The sequence below is a fragment of the Dermacentor andersoni genome, chromosome 11 (genome assembly GCF_023375885.2).
Source record: "Dermacentor andersoni chromosome 11, qqDerAnde1_hic_scaffold, whole genome shotgun sequence".
Taxonomy (NCBI): Eukaryota; Metazoa; Arthropoda; class Arachnida; order Ixodida; family Ixodidae; genus Dermacentor; species Dermacentor andersoni.
The window spans coordinates 18,578,284-18,595,424 of NC_092824.1; the positions used below are offsets into that span (position 1 = coordinate 18,578,284).

The following is a 17,141-nucleotide window of genomic DNA, read 5'->3' on the forward strand; positions in this document are numbered from 1 at the left end:
GACACGGTCATTGGCGCTAGAAATAAAGTTTGTTTTTCACGGCCTACTGTATACATCATCTATTCTTTAGAGCAAGTAGCGAATTCGAGTTCAGAGCTGCAAAGTTAAAGAGCGCAAACGCGTTAAAAAAAATTTTTTTTTTTGATAACTGCAGTCTAGATATAGCGATCATCGGTTATAACGATCATATTTTTCGTCCTTCTCGATATCGTTATAAGTGGACTGCACTGTATAAGGCCAAAATTTGTGGACAGCGAAGACAGCTGCCAAGCATTCTTGCTCGGTCACAGTGTAATTGCGTTCCGCCTTGGAAAAAGAGCGACTAGCATAAGCCACAACGTGTTCAGCTCCTTGATGACGTTGCACTAGTACAGCACCGATGCCGATGCCACTGGCATCTGCGTGTACTTCCGTAGGTGCGGATGCATCGAAGTGACGTAATATGGGCCCTGATGTTTGCAGAAATTTTAGCTGGCGGAACGCGTCGTCGCAAGCTGATGTCCAGTTGAAAGGGACGGCTTTTTGGAGAAGACATGTTAGGGGGTACACCACGTCGGGGAATCTTGGGATGAAGCGACGAAAATACGAGCACAGGCCCAAGAAACTCCTTAACTCCCGCACTGACTTCGGTGCTTCGAAGGAGCTGACTGCCTCAATCTTCCGTGAATCTGGCCTCACACCGTTTTTGTCGACCAGATGCCCAATTACTAACATCTCGGTTTCCCCGAAACGACATTTCTTGGAATTTAGGACCAAGCCGGCTTGTTTGACCCAATCCAGAACAAGACTGAGACGGCTGTTATGCTCACTCAATGTGCTGCCAAAAATCACCACATCATCGAGGTAACACAAACAAATTTCCCATTTAAGTCCTCGGAGGATAGTATCTATGAATCGTTCGAATGTTGCTGGTGCGTTACAAAGGCCGAACGGCATAACGTTAAATTCATAAAGACCGTCTGGTGTCACGAAGGCCGTTTTCTCCTTATCGTCTGGGTGCATGGGTATCTGCCAATACCCTGATAGCAAATCCAGTGATGAAAAGTAGGCAGCGGAATGTAGACAATCGATGACATCATCAATTCTAGGAAGCGGATACACATACTTTTTGGTGACCGCATTCAGTTTCTTGTAATCAACGCAAAACCGCCATGATCCATCCTTCTTCTTTACTAAGATTACTGGTGCTGCCCACGGATTAGAGGACTCTTGAACAACACTTTTCCGCAGCATGTCTTTCACCTGTTCAGCAATAACTGTCCTCTCTGTTGAAGAAACGCGGTAAGGCTTTTGCCGAATGGGGTGCGCAGATCCGGTGTCAATTCTGTGGCGAGCACGAGAACGCGGGAGTGAAGCCTGCTTGTCGCCTTGTGTAAAATCGAACACAGAAAGGTGTGCCCACAAAACTTGTGCGAGAGTGTGACGCTCATGTGTGGGTAGCGCCTTGTTGATCATCCGTAGGATCTGTTCTTCAGAAGTGCTTCGGTGGGGATCGCTAGTATGAGACTGCTCCTCCTCGCTTAGAACTGTAATGGGGCTGTAAGTAATCTCGTCGAATTCAAGAACAATTGAAAGCCCACAAATTTGAGGCGCCATTCACTACTCTCACGACAGAGCGTGGTACAAGTACATCTTGCTTTGCGCAGCTCGACGTAAGTGGCTGGACTTGCGCATAAAACGATGAAAGGTCGGCAGCAGCTAAATTGACCGGGATACGTGACAGCGACCAAGGCGGTAGCAGCAAATCGTTCGAAACAACACAATAGTTTTTCACTGGTAAGGATGTGTCGGCAAGGGTGGCAAGAAGCGCGCTATTCAAAGTAATTTCGCCTGTGCCACAGTTAACGGATGCACCACAATCCTGAAGAAAGTCAATCCCGAGAATCACATCATGAGTGCATCGCGGTAGTATGAGAAATTCTGTTTTAAGATCTTCTCCACCGAATAAAACACTTGCAGCACAAATACCAAGGGGGACTAGGCACTCTCCACTGACACCACGAAACGTCACACCATCATTCCACGGGAACATAACTTTCCGACCCAGCCTCTCTTTGAATGTCACACTCATGACAGAAACGGTAGCACCAGTATCCACTAATGCTGTTGCAGGTATACTATCAATTAACACACGCACTTTGTTCTTCACCATCATAATAGGCAGAGGAGTATTTCGCAGGGACACAGACTGTCCGGCGACCTTACCTCCATCGGCCGTGCCGGCTAGTTTCCCGACGGCGGTGGAGATGTAGCACGTCACCGTGGTGAGGGTGAACGGCATTGGCGACTGGTTGGGGGCGTCAGGCTGCAGTCTGAAGCTGGCGAGCCACTCCTTCTACTATATTGAGGGAAGGTATTCCAGGGTGGCGCGCCTGTGGTGTTGGCAGTATCAGGGTCTGTCGACCAACGGTCGTCATAACTGTCACGTTCAAAATTAGGCCAAGTTGGGGGTGGGCCATATGTTGTTGTCTGTCGGCGCCGGCGACAAAAACGAGCAATGTGTCCTGAGGCGCCAGAGCTGTAACAAACAGGCGATGCGCGACCGACGTTGTAAGCCTGGGGGTCAACCCTGGGACGCTTTGAATAATAAACGCGATCTTCCGAATTCCGATTCGTGGTGGTAGCTCGACGAGTTCGTTGATCGTGCGTCATGTCGTTGGAAAAGGTACGTTGGTGCTGTCACAGCTGATCGACTCGACAGTCTGCAACGCCTGGTGTGGCAGACAATGCGGACACAGCAGATGCATGTTCTTGTGGTTGGTTGGAAGCGCAACCAAGCTGTTCGACATCCGCCCCTTTGGTGTGTCATTCAAGTTCTTCGCGGACAATTTGCTTTATAGTTGCCGCAAGGTCAAATTGAAAACCGTAGTTGTCGCTTTCGTCAACGCTTGCAACCATTGTGACATTTGCTAACCTGCCGAACTTTGGCGTGATACGGCGCAGCTTCAAGGCCTCAAATGTGCGGCAATGCTTGATGAGGTCGGCGACCGAGGCGAGACTCTCCTTCCCGATTAAATAATTATAAACATCCTCGGCTATGCCTTTGAGAAGGTGTCCAACCTTGTCCTCTTCGGACATTCGAAGATTGACCGTTCTGCAAAGCTTCAGGATTGCCTCTATGTACGTAGTACAGGTCTCACCTGGTACTTGAGCGCGCTGAAGCAATGTCTGCTCCGCCCGCTTCCTTTTCGTGGTGGAATTGCCGAAGCACTCTGTGAGGTGAGTAACGAAGCTGTCCCACGTTGTGCAGGTATCTTCATGGTTCTCGAACCACACTAGCGCAGTGTCTGTGAGGAACAGAACCACATTGTCGAGCTGAGCCGTGGAGTTCCAGCCGTTGTACTTGCTCACATGCTTGTAGTGGGTGAGCCATTCCTGCACGTCCTCACCGAATTTTCTTGAGAAATGGCGGGGCTCCATCTGATGCATCCAGGCGCCGGTTGTTCGCACTGGAGCTGCCAGATAGGCTGTTGGTCACCGCTGTGGGACATCGGGATCTCAAGCGGTGTTGGAGGCAGTCGAGCGAGGCGTCGGCTCCGGCATGGCACTTGCTGCAGCAGCTCCGTCGTCTTGGTCGAAGTACGCAGCACCTCCACCACAAAACTGTTACGGTTAACGTTAAACCGGCTTTATTTAAGGGACGAGATTGATGGTGAAGTCAAGATGGCATCCCGAGGCTGCACCAGCTAACCTCTTCTTCCTCTTCTCCTCGCCCAGCTCATGCCGTAGCAATATGTAAATATTTATGCATAATGTAAAAGAGGGAAGCAGACAAGAGGCTGTTCTGCCGAACGCATTGTTTACTTTTCCTTCTCTCTCTCCTCTTTCTTCATTCTTAGCAATGCTTTGTGCATTGCATCACAACAATAGATATGTTTTGCAGTAAGAAATCTTAAGTATACAATATGTATATCTGCCTTGCTTCTGATTTCCTTTTCAACGTAAGGCCACAAAAAATAATTATGCAGGTTTAGTGGCATTACTATTAGCCACAGTGATGCCCCTGCTATGTGGGACACCTGTGGCTCTGGAAAAGTGAGAACAGGCATGCAAAAGGTGTGTTGCTTTTGACCCCTGCTCCAAGTGCCTGGCTCATTTCCTTCTGTACTCTTTAGGCTCTTGAAGCAATGGTAACAGAACGGGAACACAACAGGTGGGCCCACAATACTCCACCTAGTAAGTGTCACCGTGTTGCACAGTTCAAATTTGATTTTGTACGTTTATGCAGACGCCACTATACATAGTATGCACGTGACGTCACATCTGCTGCTGTCGTCTGCTTCCGCCATCTTGGGGTACCTTACCAACAGGCGTGCGCATAGGCCTATAGGTTCTCCAAGATAGCGCTGCCGTAAACCAGAAGTCGTGGAGTATCATTGAATGACGTACGTGCATACTATGTATTTCCAATTTTGGCACCTACGATGTGCCAAATGTTAGCCAAACGCAGCTGTCCTCAGCGAGCTGTAGTGCTAGCAGTGCACTCAGACAGTGGACGCATTGCCGCACCCCACGGTGGCTGTGGTATCCGTACGCTGTCTTGCAGACTGCAGCTACATGCAATTGCAGTGCGTGTGTGCAGCATTTGCTTTTTGCACGACGGGGCTTGAGCGCCCGCTCGCGCTCATATGCTCCAGTCTGGCTGTGCTACTTGGTGCGGACTGGCTTTGTCCTGCACAAGCTTGGCCAGCGGATAGTAGCCACATTGAAGCATTTTGGAGCACTATCCACATGTAGCGAAGTCTGCGAAGGCGTCCAACCAGGAGCGGCCTGGAGTGAGTGTGCGCTGCCAAATGCGCGTGTGGTGTGACCTTAAGTTTCGTGTGGTTATAGGCTAGTTGAGTGTTCTAAACTAGTCGAAATTAGCGAGACCCGACAACTACGACACCGATAAGCAGGGTGGCCAAAGTATAATCCCTACGCAGGCAACTGCAGCCCATTGTGAGCAGACGATAGCCGGCTTCTTCCGGAAGTACAAAATCATTATCGAAATTCGAAAGCACATTTTTGCTTACTCCAGCGTGTTTATTAAACTTTGTCAATACATATACACACTAGCTGTAGGATGAAGTGCACTGATCCAAACACCCTGCTTGATTGACGTCAGCTATTGGCCAATGGCAGCTGCGTATGGGCACCTGCTATATTATGAAATAAAGCGTCCAGGAAAGAGTGAGGGGCAGGCTTCTGCTGCAAAGAGCGCTTGAGAGAAAGGTGACGTCGCACTCCGCTTGTGAGCTCAACACGATGCGCACGACTGCAAAACCTGGCTGAGATGTTCACAGCAGCGTACGTTATCCACAGACTGTGTTTTTTCACCAAGCCCCAGTCTTCCTTTCATCTGGTGCATGGCATTTCTCTCGAAAGAGTTCTGACGAAAATGTTTGACAGTGTGTCAAAAATGTGTCGATCCAACTGATCGAGTTCCTATGGCCAGGTAAGCAATTCAGTGGTTAGCATGCTCGACTTCCATTGCAATGCACATTGCTTGGCTCGGGAGAGTTCAAATCCCAGAGGAGGAGGTAGTTGAGGAGAAGCTTAATTTTTCTTTTGCACTGTGGCAATGGCGAAGCTGGAAAATGGTGAGGTGACCTAACAATGACAACAATGGTAGTCATCAGCGTAATGGAATGGATGGACAGAATGACCAGGCAACCACAATTTTCTCGGTATTCTCGCAGCATTCTCAGTCAATGCTTTCCGAGATATCACTTTTGTCAGATTTTGCATGACTTGGCACCGGACGCAGCACAACAGCGCTTAATGCATGCAGCGGCATTTCTCCAGCGTATGCTGTCGCATGCATCCAATGCTGAGCATGAAAGTGATTGTATGTCATATACCCGAAGGCAATCGGATCAAGATTATGGCACCCTTCCAAAAATACATATCCAGCACCGAAACTGCACCCAATGCCTGTCGTGTGGCACCAAAACCAGCGTTCCTGAAGCAAGGGATGCGTATTCCCGGACGATTCCTCAGTCACTGCCCAATGTGCTGTGCTGTGACTACCATCACAAGTGCCATAAACAATTCCATGTCGATGGGATGTGGATTTACTTGTTCTTGCAGCATTTTTCTTGCCGAGGCGCACATTACGCACTACACTAGGTGTGCAAAAACCGTCGTCACAAGTCGGTAGCAACATACGTGCTGCTTCAAATGGGCGATCAACAAACAAGATGGTGGCCATGATGTGTTTCCAGTGCACACAATCGCTTCTGCCGCTTGGTTGTTTTTGTAAACAAAAATGGCGGCGCCAAAGCAAGTGTAATGTAGTGGTATTTTACACAATTTTAGTGCAACGCAATCGCATTTGAGCACATTTTGGAGCCTGCTAGCCTTGCACGAGTAGATAATATGCAGGCTTACATTCCCATAAATTTTATTGTCGAGAGGTACAAAATGCATGGAATCCTAAGGGCATTCACCGGGGATATGAAAATATTTTGTCGTCGGGAGAATTTCGTTGTTGCCAGTTTCGAGTGTATTTGGTATTCACCCAGCCCTAATACAAGGTCATTCAAGAAGAGTACTTGTGACTGAAGTGCCACGTAGAAGGCTAAAGAGACTGCACTGTTTCAAAAAGGCAGAAATTAAGAAAACATGCTAAATAAAAGACGTGCAAAAAAAAAAAAAACCCGCAAGGGGATTTCGGACTCAAGTGAGCCATACAGCACAAATATAAAACCTCGAAGTGTAGTAGCTGTGAATATGCCCAAAGTTTCTGATTTACAAACAATTCCAGACGCCAAATTATAGGATTTCACAGTATATAAAGGAGCACTACATAGCATTTCATAACAAAAGTAATATAAATAGCATCACACGGACAAAGACACAGCACCTCATAACAGAACATAGCAAAGGAAGGCATGCAGACAATCCATGGCATAATAATAAGCACTGCAACTTATTGTGAACCAAATTAGAAGGCTTTTGTACACTGTTTTTGGGCACATAACTAAACAATTCAATTAAATCAAGAATGTACATTTTTTTTGACAAAATCCATGTGCTTTTATGCACTGTGTCAGTGTCACTTTTGATGCAAATTGGAAGGCTATTCTATACTTTGTTTGACAAATCAGCAGCTTGCATTGGCCTCAGGGGCTCTGGACCCTGTGCCCGGAATGCTTCCACCGTTCGACCATGACCAGCGTCCCACAGCTGAGCCTGTGGCTTAACAAGGCATGCACCTCCTGAATGCAACAGAGAGCAACTCAAAACCATGTTGCTCAATGCTTTGGCCATTGTAGTAATGACTGTGCGCAAGTGACGCTTGGTTAGTACCAAGGATGGCATTCGCTCATCAGCACCTCCTGCTGCTGAATTGAGACCACCAGCCTCTGCAACAGTACTTAGGGAAAATAAAGCTTGCACGTATTTGCCAAGATTGTACAGCATACAAACATGCAACTGCTGTGCCAGTGCAGTCACATTTGTCACGAAAACACCTTTGCTATATCTGATGTTCATTACATGCTCATATTTGAGGACAGAAATTTTAGATTTACTTCAAGATATCTGACAACTGTCTGGAACTATTCTCATTCATAAAGACAGCTTATAGTTCTTAAGGACACCAATGTAGCACCTCAATGCTGTCTACGCAATATGTTGCACACATACAATTTTACATTTTTTTGGCATAAACAGGTGCTTATGTGTGAGTGGCGTACAATTATCAGATACCTTGAGAATATATAGCACAACGTTTTCAAAATTTTTTTATTTACAGCTCTCTTTTGGTGACGACATCTGTCTGTTTTCTAAATAATGCATAGCTTCTGAATTCGCTGAAAAGCTGTATTGAGTCATATACTACTGTGTATGCTACTAATTGAAAGGATTGTGAGGTTTGCCAAGCAGTTCTACAACACAGCTTTTCTCTTGCCATCCTCAGTTTGCGTACAAGCTGGAAATAAACTTGATTCCTTTACTAAGACAGCTTCTCTGTGTTCACTGGCCTACTGCTTGTGTGTCTGAAAATCTCCGCCCACACAGCCCTTTCCCATCACACTGGCCTTGAGGAAAGGAAGCTTTCAGAGTTTGGCCCCTGGGGTTGCTCTGGCCCCTTTGCCCTGTCACGTGTGCACACATGTGTCTGTTGAAAGAAAGCACAGAGCTCCTCACCTTGCTCAAAAGTGTAAGTACATCGGCCGTGACGGTAGCACTGAGCAGGGCTGCTCTCAGGGACATGAGCAGGAGAGCCGCCACGTCGGGCAGGATTTTGGTCGAGCCGCCGATCACCTTGTCCCATATCCTGCAACACAACCATCGTAGCTGTGTCACAGCAGTCGTCCAGTGTTCAAAGCGGGGTCATTTGTTGGCTGGTTGACCCTCATGCAACATTGTACTTTGGCAACTCATCCTGTATGTTTATCCATGCGTCTTTCCTACTCCCAAAACAATGACCACTAGCTCATTTACTGGCTAAATGATTGATTAACCCTTTCGCTGTCGGACCTTTCTGGCCGTGACGCACCCCCAGTGTCGGCTTGGTTTTAGGGAACGAGCATAACAGGGAATGAACATAGCAATTTATTTTTGATTATGATTGGTATACAAATAACGTAGTCAATGCTATATGCACATTTCAGTGTTCTGCAGCTGTTGTTAGTAAACATCATCATCATCATCAGCCTGACTATAAAATCCGTTCAACATCCGAATCTGACGATGCGGAACCCTCTTCCTCGCATGCGACTCTGTCCGAGTCCGAATCCGAGCTCGGCTCGTATTCTAAATCGGAATTGAGCCACCGCACCAATGAGCAGACGAAGGTCCTGCGCGCTCAGCCATCCGAAAGTAACCGCGCGCTGGGAGGATGCGCTTTCAGTCACCCGCACAACGGAGAGAAATGGGACATTGCGTGATCAAGAAGACAGAGGGAGATGGAAAAAGGCTAAAACAAAGTTCGAAGGTTTACGTTTACTGCTGCAAGTCGGAAGCGAGGGTTCGGCGAGAGAGCGAAAGCAGCAATCGAGTCACTCTTTTCGGAGAGGCAACGGCACGTGCGCCTGAACTTGACGCGGCGTAGCAGACACAATAACAGAAGAAAAATAAAAACCTTCAAACCAGCGGAGATGGCAGAAAAACCCTTGAACCCATAACCACACGCACGCAACGCATGATCCAGCGAACGCGGAGCCACCGCGCCACCCAGCAAAGAGAAAGTGGGGAGTGGCAGTCGCACCGTACTCTTCAATACATGGGTTAACACAGGTCGGGGAGAATATACGAACTTGTAGAAAGAGTCAACAGATGGCGTGGCCAATTCAGGAGCGCCAGCTTTGCGCTCAGGCGCGAAATTTTGAATGCGCGATAGAGAACGTACCGGTACGTCAGTGACACCGTGGGGGGGAAGCGCGATGACGCACCGGTACGTCCGTGACAGCGAAAGGGTTAACACAGGTGTTCACCGGCAGTTGACAGGCATGACAGCAGCAAGAGTTCGAGAAGCAAATCACGTGACATATACGTCACATGGACATCTTTCAATGGCTTAAAAGAAAAAAAAAAGATGGCTTTCAAGTTTTTTTTTAACTTTGCCGAAATCAAAGGAGTCACATCATTTCGACATGGAAAGCCCAACTGCCACTGCACTATCTGACATAAAGCACTTTCAGCATTGCTATAGACAATGACGGTTCTACGTCCCCAAAAGCAATGTGATATTGGAAACTACACCAAGAGAGCAGAAAGGACACACTATCGCGGAATGGTTTTGGTATGCTTACAGAAAAATTACTGTTCAGTTTTTAGTCATGCCGCTACTATAGGATATAAGACTGGACTAGTTGGTGCTACATCTTGTTAAACAGTAAAAAACCAGCCATAGGGCGAAGAAAAGAAAAGGGGGGTTGGGGGAGGGGAGCACGACATAGAGAGCATTTGTCTATGTCTCCCTTCTATTGCGTCCTTTGTCTCGTACCACACTGCTTAACAAGATCGTACTATACTACATTTACACACATTTTTTGCAGATATGGTTATGATTTGTTCAACACTCTGGCAACTGCTGAGGCTGTCAATCTTAGTTCTCATGTTATAGCAAGAACCACACATTTTTGACTCATGTGAGAAAGTTGACGGGATAATGAATCGTCTGCTACTGTTTTGCAGTCTCTTATGCACTGGCTGCAGTGCACCAGCGCAAACACACCGCAAACGCGAATCGGTGCCCTTACCTGTTGAAGGCCCCATTTGTGACTGTGGTAAATTTCTGTGTTACTCCAAACTCACAAGCAACCATCGACTTGATCATCGTTAAACATTTTAAAGCTGCACATTTAGCACCATCCACTAAGCCACTGAACCACTGGACTATCAGTTAGTACTGTAGAATTCTCTGACATTTGCTGCTGCACACTCCCGAGTCGGTCACAAATCCTGCTCAATATTTTCTTCTATATTAATTTTTTAAAATTGCTATGAACATTACAAGTGAGGGCACTGCCCTTTCGATTTCTGACTGTGAAAAATCTGGGGTGCATTAGTACAGGTGGGAGCGCATTGCAATAAAGTAAATAAATAAGGTATTCTCAGTCCGCAGCAGTCTATGAGGGATGCTGTAGTGGAGGTCTGTGGATCAGTTTTGATTACCTGGGAGTCTTAATGTGCACACAAAGCATGATACGCAAATGTTATTTTTGTATTCTGCCCCTATTGTAATGCGGCTGTGTGGAATCTAACCCTCGCATCCAGCACATGAGAACAATACTGTTTCTACATGCTGTACATCCCCCTTCATCTTCGACACCAATCAGAACCTGTTTCCAGCAATTTATGTTCCCACCAGTGAGTAGAGGAGAGCACACGCTGGCAGCTGTCTCACTTTTCCTCTCTCCCTTAATGCAATGAGACAATGTCTACACGAACTGCATGAGTCGACTTACCTTCCTCGCCCTGCCCCCCCTTGTGGTGCATTAATGCAGTTCGCCCGTTCGGCACATTACCGTCATTTACATGGACGCGGTGCACTTGAAAGCCGATGCAATGAGCCACTTGTCACATCGTGTGAACACGAAGCTACTGAGCCGTCGTGGCAAGTTCCTGTCCTTACCTGACTAAGGCGTCCTCGTCGAGAACTTCAGCGAAACAGCGCTGGAACCACGTCTCTAGGGGCAGCACTGGGAACGCCTTGATTTTCAGCAGCTGCTGGAACAGCTCGTGATCTTCCTTTTCCAATGTGTCTTCAACTTGCTTTCCCTGCAGGTGTTAAAAAAAATCCATTATGGCTGTGTGTTGTGAAAAAAAAAAAGCCCACTGATACAGTTCCTGGAGGAATCGGGAAAATACAAGCTTAATCGGTTTTGTGAAAATCTACATCGTAGAGGAAGTTTTGCAAAAGGCAAATGTTATCATCCACTGAACAGCAGCATGAAAGTACAAGCTATGTTACATCCAACCTATGTTATATCTCCGATGGTAGAGCGACTGCCTCAGATACAATGGGTATCGGGTTGAATCCTCCAACCAGGACACATTTTTCTCGAACTGCAAAGCTTTCTTTTTGAGATACCAGAACAGCTTTCCTTTGTAGCTTCATACTACTGTCAGGTGAATGACAATCTATATTTTTGTCTACAGATTACTAAATCCGATTATTGCACCTTTTACCTCAGAAAGATGTTCTTTTGTGGATGTGGGAGGACTTGTTCGGCTAGCTGGTGCTTGTTTAATGATGTATTGTGATGTGAAGATACAATCACATGGGAGGCACAACACAGATGCGCGTCACAGGTGCTATGGTTGTGGATGTGGTTCATCTCTTCTGAAATTTGACATTTTCTTGTTTATTTTCTTGACATGACATTTATGACCTATCATACTTTCTGTTAGTCAAACTCTTTTAAAGTCCACACATTAAAAAAAAGAGTGCAAATGTAAGAGTGTCCTAAACAATTCAGAAAGACCGCCTGTTCGGCTAGTTGGTCTAACATTGTAAATTCCAAATACAGTGCAGAAAATACGCATACACATAAAGAAGACACGAAAGATGCGGACAAGCGCTACTACCAACTGTTTATTCCAATCGACACACCCTCCGATTTTATAAAGTGAGCCACGCACAAGCATCATGACCCTTTTCCCATGAGAAGGTGATAACATAACTAAAAAACTAAAAAAGTGAACAATACTGCTGCCTGCTTTAGACAGCAGAATTCAAGAAGTCCAGTTTGGCACTGTGCAAAAGAATGGATGCTTCGCTTACACAGATAGGTGAATTTTTGTGGATATGGAATACTTCTAAAACCACTCGAGCCGTGTGGTTTGCCGACTTTCCTGAAATAGCAGTCTTAGAACAAAATGCCTCGCAACCATGCGCGATGATATGGGCAACCGAATGTGCATATTTGTCCTCTTTTTTCTTAACACCATACAGTTGACCGATGTAGACTTTTCCACACTTAATTGGAACTAAATATACTAGTCCTGTCGCACAACGCACATGGGGGTGTTCATGTCTTGTTTTGATACCATCCTTCGCGGCCACAAATGGAAGACCTGTTTATGTTACCTTGACGATATCGCTGTCTTCTCAACAGATTTTCTGACACGACTCACCTGCCTGCATGACATTCTGAAATGTTTCGCCTCTGGTGGCCTATAGCTCAACCTCAAAAAGTGCCATTTTGCTAAGAAGCAACCTAACCATCTTGGGTCACGTCTCAAAAGACGGTGTCCTCCCGGACCCAGACAAGCTCCGCGCCGTTGCAGACTTCCCAACGCCCACGTCTGCCAAAACCCTCAGAAGTTTTATTGGCTTATGTTCCTATTTTCATCGCTTCGTACGCAATTTCACATCCATCATGGCACCCTTGACAAATTTACTTTGCGCCAGTAATGGCATAGCAGCGTGGTCACCTGAATGTGACACAGCATTTCAGCAGTTGCGCCACTTGTTGAGCTCACCACCGATTTTTCACCACTACGACTTTGCTGCTCCCACGGAAGTTCATGCAGACGCCAGCAGAGTTGGCTTTGGTGTGGTCTTAGCTCAACGGAAAGCTGGCTATGATGAAAATGTTGTCGCTTATGCAAGCCGTACTCTAAAGAAAGCAGAGTTAAATTACTCAGTCACAGAAAAGGAGCGCCTAGCGATTATCTGGGCACTGAGGAAGTTTCGCCCATACCTTTACAGCCATTCTTTCGCCGTAGTTACTGACCACCATGCCCTTTGTTGGCTTTCTTCCTTGAAAGACCCATCGGGACGCTTGGGACATTGGGCGCTTCACTTGCAACAGTACGACATCCACGTACACTTTTCTGCAACTCAGTTTTCTGTGCAAAACAACATTCTATATCACTGCAACCATATGCCCAACGGTTGGAAATGGCTCCTTGCTATACCTCGTCATATGCGCTCTGACATCTGCGCATCTTTTCAAGCTCATGCTCTAAGCGCTCATGCCGGCGTTCTCGAAATTACACAAGGTTGCATCAGCCCTATTATTGGTGACGAGGCATGTACAACTTTGTGAAAAAGTACATTCAGTCTCGCACCACATGCCAACAAGACAAGACACCTACCCAGCGTTTCACAGGACCGTTGCAGCCGCTACCATGCCCGGCTCGTCTGTTCGACTGCGTCGGCATCGACCTCTATGGCCCAATTCCATGCAGCGGGTGTGGAAATCGGTGGATTATTGTCTGCGTAGATCACCTTACTCGCTACGCTGAGACTGCAGCTCTGCCAGCAGCGACCGCCTGTGACGTTGGTTTTTTTAATCCTTCACAATTTTGTTCTTCACCACAGTGCTCCCCGAGAACTACTGAGGGATAGGGGCCATGTCTTCCTGTCGGAGGGCATTCAAGCCCTCCTCGCTGAGCGCAGGATCCTTCACTGAAAATCGACTGCTTACCATCCCCAAACCAATGGTCTGACCGAGCAGTTCAATCGCACATTTGGCAACATGTTGCAGATGTTATTTCATCCAACCACTCCAATTGGGACACCGTGCTCCCCTTTGTTACGTTCGCATACACCGCGATGCAAGCAACTACTGGCTTTTCCCCCTTTTTCCTTGTGCATGGCCATGAGCCTTCATGCCCTTTGGACACCATACTGCCGTACCAACCTGATGCTACAAAGTATACTCCACTTTCTGAAGTCACCAAATATGCTGAAGATTGCCGTCAGCTGGCACGTGCCCTGACTAGCGAGACTCAAGAACATCAAAAGTGAAGACATGACCGTGCTCATCAACCACCGCACAACATTGCTCCTCGTTTGCTTGTGTGGCTTTGGATACCAGCCCACATTCCTGGCCTCTCTTCCAAACTTCTGGCGCATTCAGTCAGTCAGTGCTTTATTTTCACCAAACAAAAACATCTGTGAAAAAGGGGAGACAGCGAAAAAGCTGCGGATACTGCAGCTTGACTAAGCACCGTCCACCCTGTAGGAGCAATGACAGGGTAAATGTACAAGCAAAAAGCGAATAATTATACAAGCAAAAAGTAAATAAATAAAGTGACAGGGTAAACACAAAAGCGAAAGCAAATAATTATTATACACCAGTACGAAAAATAATAATGGTACATATAGCATCATATTCACACATAATAAAGCAAGAGAAGACAAATGGCATTGTAGTTCTATGCTTAGTGAAAACAAAATGACATAAAGCAATACAATTTAAGGAATGTGCAGTTACAAAAACAAGCTAACTACATTGGTGGGGTTTAATGTTTTGATTTCAGTGTCTTGCTGCTCATGGGCGTTAAGAGTGCTTGGTATTGTGTGGCTAAGCCTTTGCATTCCATAAATAGTGCATGAGAATGGACTTTTCCAGGGGGTTTATACCGATGGAAGTAAATACTTTTAGTATGTTCAAGACTTGCAAGTGTGAGAAAAGTGTAAAGCTTCCCACGATGTGCACAAATGTAGGATTGTAGCAGCCTACATTTGTATATATCGTTCGCCATAACAATTTTATGCTTAACAAAAGATGTCTAGTTATCACGGTCCATACCGTATCATTGATGCCGTTTCACCGGTCAACTACATCGTCGAGCCGCTCACAGTGTCACCAGACCTGCGTCGTCGTGGGCGAGAGACAGTACATGTCAACTGCCTGAAACCGTATTACGGCCCGCTCATCATCTCTGCGCCCTGAGTCACAAGGATGGCTACGCTTTGCTCCTGGGGCATTGTAATGAAGCAGATGCACCCCTTTACATGTGGCAACTGAAGAGGAACATGAAGGACCATGCCGTGATCGGGAGTGAGCCCCGTGCTACGGACAGCCGTTGCACTGCCTTTCTATACCTAGCATTCCAGCAACGTTGTCAACGACAATAAACCTCGTCGCACCAGTAGTATATAAAATATTCACCATGATAATCTCCAATAGAATAAGGGCAACACTGGACTTTAACCAACCAAGGGAACATGCAGGTTTCAGGAAGGGATACTCTACAATGGATCACATCCATATCACCAATCAGGTAATCGAGGAATACGCAGAGTACAATCACCCTCTCTATATGGCTTTCATAGATTACGAAAAGGCATTTGATTCAGTCGAGATACCAGTAGTCATAGAGCCATTACATAATCAAGGAGTACAGGATGCTTGCGTAAATATTTTGGAAAGTATCTACAAAGATTCCACAGCTACCTTAATTCTCCACAAGAAAAGTAGAAAGATACCTATAAAGAAAGGGGGCAGACAAGGAGACACAATCTCTCCAATGTTATTCACTGCGTGCTTGGAAGAAGTGTTCAAACTTTTAAACTGGGAAGGTTTAGGAGTAAGGATCAACTGCAAATATCTCAGCAAGCTTCGATTTGCAGATGACATTGTCCTGTTCAGCAACACTGGGGACGAGTTACAACAAATGATTGAGGACCATAACAGAGAGAGTATAAGAGTGGGGTTGAAGATTAATATGCAGAAGACAAAGACAATGAGCAACAGCTGGGTAAGAGAACAAGAGTTCAGGATCGCCAATCAGCCTCTAGAGTCTGTAAAGGAGCATGTTTACCTGGGTCAATTACTCACAGGGGACTCTGATCATGTGAAGGAAATTTACAGAAGAATAAAAGTGGGTTGGAGCACATTTGGCAGACACAGTCAGATTCTGAGTGGAAGCTTACCGTTATAATTGAAAAGAAAGGTGTATAATCAATGCATTCTACTGGTGCTAACATATGGGGCAGAAACTTGGAGACTGACACAGAAGCTCAAAAACAAGTTAAGGACCTGGCAAAGAGCGATGGAACAAAGAATGTTAGGCATAACGCTACAAGACAGGAAGAGAGCGGTTTGAATCAGAGAGCAAACAGATATATGAGAAAAAAATGGAGGTGGATACCTCATGTAACGCGTAGGTTAGGTTACCGATGGCCCATTAGGGTTACAGAATGGGTGCCAAGAGAAGGGAAGCGCAGTCGAAGATGGCAGAAGACTAGGTGGGGTGATGAAATGTAAGAAAGTCGCAGGCGCTAGTGGAATCAGTTGGCACAGGACAGGGGTAATTGGAAATCGCCTTCGTCCTGCAGTGGACATAAAATAAGTTGATGATGAGCCATGACCGAAAGATGATACCAAAAATGGCTAACGGCACAAGGAGCAAAAGCATGTCAGAAAGTGCTTGGATCGATGTCAAATTTCTCAGGGAAGTTCCTGCAAGCAAAGTAAATTAATGGCTTTGAAAAGAAAATTTCGTACTTTTCGGTCTCGCTTGGAATTGAACTTGGGCCTACGGGGCGTGAGACAAGCACTCTTCCTGGACACCACTGTGACTCCACAATTCTGGCTGACTAAAGGGGTGCCTAGTGCGTGTGTGATCAGACACGTGACAGTGCAGCCCACGGGGAGGCGGTGGCACCCTGTCACGAGTGCAGTATAAAATGAGTGCATATAAAATAAAAGGCTTTCACCAGACGGACTATAACACTTTCGCAAACCCACACATAAGCAGTCTTAAGTGTGTCTGCCGCATTTTTTTTCCTTCTCAATTGAAGGCTAACCACGACGAGATTGCACTGTGGCTGAGTTGATAATAAATTTATTAACATATACTATTTAAGCAACCTTGGCAAAGCTGTTGGGCTGGTAATTGTTCAAATTTCTTTATTAACAATTTAATTAGCACTTCAGAAACCCACGTGTGATGCTGACAGTCAG

At 46.2% G+C, this 17,141-nt stretch overlaps 1 protein-coding gene across 1 annotated transcript in view; it reads right to left on the reverse strand.

Moving 5' to 3' along the window:
- Positions 1-17,141, reverse strand: part of TBC1d7 (TBC1 domain family member 7) — a 44,056-nt gene that overhangs the window by 16,613 nt on the left and 10,302 nt on the right. The window contains exons 4-5 of the mRNA XM_050167293.3: positions 11,069-11,214; positions 8,137-8,266 (exon numbers count right to left, since the gene is read on the reverse strand). Of these exons, the coding sequence (XP_050023250.1) occupies positions 8,137-8,266; positions 11,069-11,214 (276 nt within the window). The remainder of the gene's footprint in view (positions 1-8,136; positions 8,267-11,068; positions 11,215-17,141) is intronic.